This window comes from Antrostomus carolinensis, unplaced genomic scaffold, assembly GCF_000700745.2.
Source record: "Antrostomus carolinensis isolate BGI_N321 unplaced genomic scaffold, ASM70074v2 scaffold40766, whole genome shotgun sequence".
Classification (NCBI taxonomy): domain Eukaryota; kingdom Metazoa; phylum Chordata; class Aves; order Caprimulgiformes; family Caprimulgidae; genus Antrostomus; species Antrostomus carolinensis.
This window is the reverse complement of record NW_010323275.1, coordinates 12080-15839: the sequence shown is the minus strand read 5'-3', so window position 1 is coordinate 15839 and position 3760 is coordinate 12080. Positions and strand designations below refer to the sequence as shown.

At 46.7% G+C, this 3760-nt stretch overlaps 1 protein-coding gene across 1 annotated transcript in view; it reads right to left on the bottom strand.

Annotated features, from left to right (window-relative positions):
- Positions 1-3203: 3203 nt before the first annotated feature.
- Positions 3204-3760, bottom strand: part of MYADML2 (myeloid associated differentiation marker like 2) — a 976-nt gene continuing 419 nt past the window's right edge. The window contains 1 exon segment of the mRNA XM_029085588.1: positions 3204-3760. This exon segment is cut by the window's right edge and continues 283 nt beyond it. Coding sequence (XP_028941421.1) covers positions 3204-3760 — 557 coding nt within the window.

The following is a 3760-nucleotide window of genomic DNA, read 5'->3' as shown; positions in this document are numbered from 1 at the left end:
GCGGAGAGACCGAGACATTTGGGAACACATCACCCTAAAAACCGGGTGCCAGGCGGTGCCTTGCGTCCTAAATGTAGCCGTCCCACACTGATTGCCTTTTCCCCCTCTCCTTTGGCTTTTTTCCCTCACTCTTTTATTGACAAATAAATCTCTGTGTGTCTCCTGTGGATAAATAAACACTCTTCTTTGGGGATACTGAATCCTGGTCTTCAGAAAGAGAAGGAAACAAACAACAGAAAAAACCCCCGAAAGAACCAAGCCCAAACCCAGCCCAATAAAGATGCAGACCCGTGAATGCACACACACGCACGTATCGGGTAGGGATGCTCTAAGAGCTGGCTGCACTGGCTGCAAACCCAGATCTGCAATTCTAAATGAACCCATGTACTCCCTGACATTTGTTTACAAAAGAAGTTGAGAATGATTGGTGTTTTAGGAAGCCTGTTTTATGGCAAGTTACTTGATCATGATTTATTAATTAAGGGGGAAGACAAACCCTGGAAATAAAGTGTTTTTTAATTAACTGAATCATGACAGGGTTGGTTGTTAAAATCGTATTAAGTAGATATCGGATGTTCTCTGTCCTAGATTGGGTAATCTCATAGTTTCCACTGGTTAGTGAGTGTTTAACCACTGGAGCATAAGGTTTTGATTTTTTTTTCTTTTCCTAAAAGAGTGGATTGTTGTCCACACAATCTTTTTTTGCCATTTTGACCATGCTAACATTTTTTGCTCCATCTTTGGCTGGCAGATGAGAAAGCTAAATCTGAACACACTGTTCTTGGCAATGACTTGTCTTTCCACTCCTCCAGTCAGTGGTATCATGATTTCCATCTTGAATTCTATTTCTGCCTTACTGGGAGGGCACTAAATTTTACCCCATTGTTTCCCTACTTGGTGCAGAATCTTCACAGCAAAAAGCAAGCAAATGCATAGCTGAAAAAAGAGTTAACCAGCTGAGTTGCTTTCCAACGGACTTCACTGCCCAAAAGACTTGCAATGTCATCAGTGGGGACAACCTGCCGCTGGCATCTGTCCCCCAGCCTCCACCAGCCCTCTCAGAGGCACTTGGGAGCCTACAGGGAAGTGCTCACGGTCACCTATTTAATTTTTAGTGCTCTGTAATAACAAAAAAATAAGAACTTTTTACGTGTGACACAGATTAATTTGTCCAGGTTGATGGACATCATAAATGCTCAAGGCTCCTTTTGTGTGCAGTGGCTCTTTGTACACTGCATCCTCCAATACAAACGTATTTCTTTTCCAAGTTATCATTTCTAATTTGTACAACACCTTAATTTGTTTGGGTAGCAAGAAATAAAACTCTCTAATATCCTGTTTTATATTTACAGTATATAGTCCTGGGTCTTGGCCATCCTCTTGTTGGATCGTTACCTTCCAGACTTCCTGCCCTTAATGGGAACTTGTGGAAGAGAAACCCCCCTGGAAGGCTGTTTAGTGCAATTCCCTTCACGCTGGCTACTGATTCCCAACCTGTTTCATGGGCTAATAATTCCCTCTGCTAAAGGCTGGTTCTTACTCGGTAGCAGAATTACCCAACACAACCTGTCCCAATATTTGTTTTCCTTTGCTTTTCAAACCCCATACAAAGTGAAATGTAAGTTTCCTTCCTTTTTCCAGAGTGATTCCGCTACAAAGAACATCAGTCAGAGATCTCAGCTGTCTTGTCTACGTACTTTTTTGGGACTGCGTTCAGGCTTCATACATCAAAATAAATTGACCTGTGCTTTCCAGCAGGAAGCAGAAGGGCTATGTCTGCTGAAACAAAAGCTGTGTGGAGAGCAAGATGAAAGTATACAAATCTCTGGAGATGTAGTATGTAAGTAAGTCTGCCATTCAGCTTTATTTTAATTTGGTTAAAAAATAAATCTTGCTTCTGACAGTCAGCTACTAGATTTTAATCAAACCCATCTAGCCTGCATGCTTTCTGCACAAGTATTCAGACTGCTTTGGTTTCTTGCTGGATCAGAAATGAAGAACATTTCTTCCTATTAAGCCTGAAATCTGAGCTATGCAATGTGGGACTTCAAAGTGGGTGTTTTGTCAGGGATGGGTCAGAAATGCAGCTTGCTGGTGACGCAGAGAGCTCAGGAATCCCAGCGCCCGATCTGGTCTGAGGCAGTGCTCCCGCTTTGTTATCATTGATACAACTTCTGTCGCGTCCTGTCCCGTCTGTGTCCCCCTCCTCAGGTCTGGTCTTTCATGCAGCACTGTGAGATCAATACATCTCTGCATCCCCTTCCCTCCTCCCCCCAGAATTTATCTTTAAGCATCCAGAAAAAAAATTCTTGACATCAGTATAAAGAAACAGTGGCATATGAACTGAGATAGAGCACGTGCCAAGGTACCTTCTGGTTCTGCTTGAGTGAGGATGTCAAGTTACACATGGTTATTTTGCAGTTCAGCTCTGTTCTGTACCCTGTTTCTTGGCAGTAGAGCCCTGATTTCGAAAATCTGCATTTCTGCAATGACTTGGTGTTTGCTAAATAGGAATATCCCACGCTGCCCTCCAAGGTCCATGCTTGAGGATATTATTTTTCTGTGCTAAACAGCAAAGGAGAGGAGAGGAAGGGAAAGGACTGGTAATCTTCAAAATACTATTACAGCCATGATGTTCTTCTCAGAAACATCCTGACTGGAATTTCCCACACTTGCAAGCATTTCATGTCTCACCACACAACCCAAACTAACCCAAACTTTGAGGGATTGTTTTTCATCTCCAGAACTGGTGTTCCTTGATGCAGCTTTTAACTTTCCCACTTCCTGGGGAGTCACTTGATTATGGCTAAGCATTGGTAACAGTTTCAAAATCCTTGGTGTGTTTCCTAATATTTGTCTCAGTAATCCCGCAGCCTGCAGACCTGCTGTTGCAGGGAGCGTTTCTGCCGCCTGGAGATGAAAGGCCATTTTGCGTACTTTGAGCTGCGTCGTTTCTTCGCTCTGGCACCGGGCAGCTGAGGCGGATGTTGAGTGATGGGGGAGGTGGGCTTTTTCCAGCATCAGCTGCAGCCCACCCACCACAGGTCCTTAATTGGCTGGTCCAGTCAGTCTTGACGTTTGGTTGATGGTTCTTGCGCACATGCCTGATCAGCACCTCCCTTCTCCATATCCCGTCTCCTGCTGTGTCCCTGACTGCTGTTGCTTACGGCGCTGGGACGGCTTTGCAGTGTCAGACCCGCATCTCAGAGGTGGGAGACAAAGCGGATGCGCTGGGAGTACGCCAGGTCCACGACGTAGAGCAGCAGGTTGACGTAGGTGAAGATGGCAATCACCAGCTGGCTGTCCCAGGGGCACCTGCCCTTGGCACAGAGGCCGGGGCGCCGTGGGGAGCCGTACTTGCTGTCGAAGCAGAACACCGGCCAGATGACCGCTGCGCTCACGTACAGCAGCACGGCCCCCAAGGTGTAGATGACCACAGAACGCTCAAAGGGGAACCAGAGCAAGGCGGTCTTACCTGTGACGCTGAAGGCCACCACCACCACGGTCACCACAAAGCAAAAGCTGTAGACGGCCACACACCACTGCGTCGCCACGTATCTGCCATACTGGCTGTCATTCACCAGGGCCCCAAAGATGATGCAGGCCACAAAGGCCTGCACAATTTTCAGGAGCCCGGAGACAGTGGCCATGTAGCTGGTGACTTGTCCCGGTTTCGCCCTGGTTAAGAACACCTCGGTGGCGTACGTGATGAAGAGGAGGCCTGCGAAGACACTGGCTGGGGAGGGGGAAGCTCTCACCC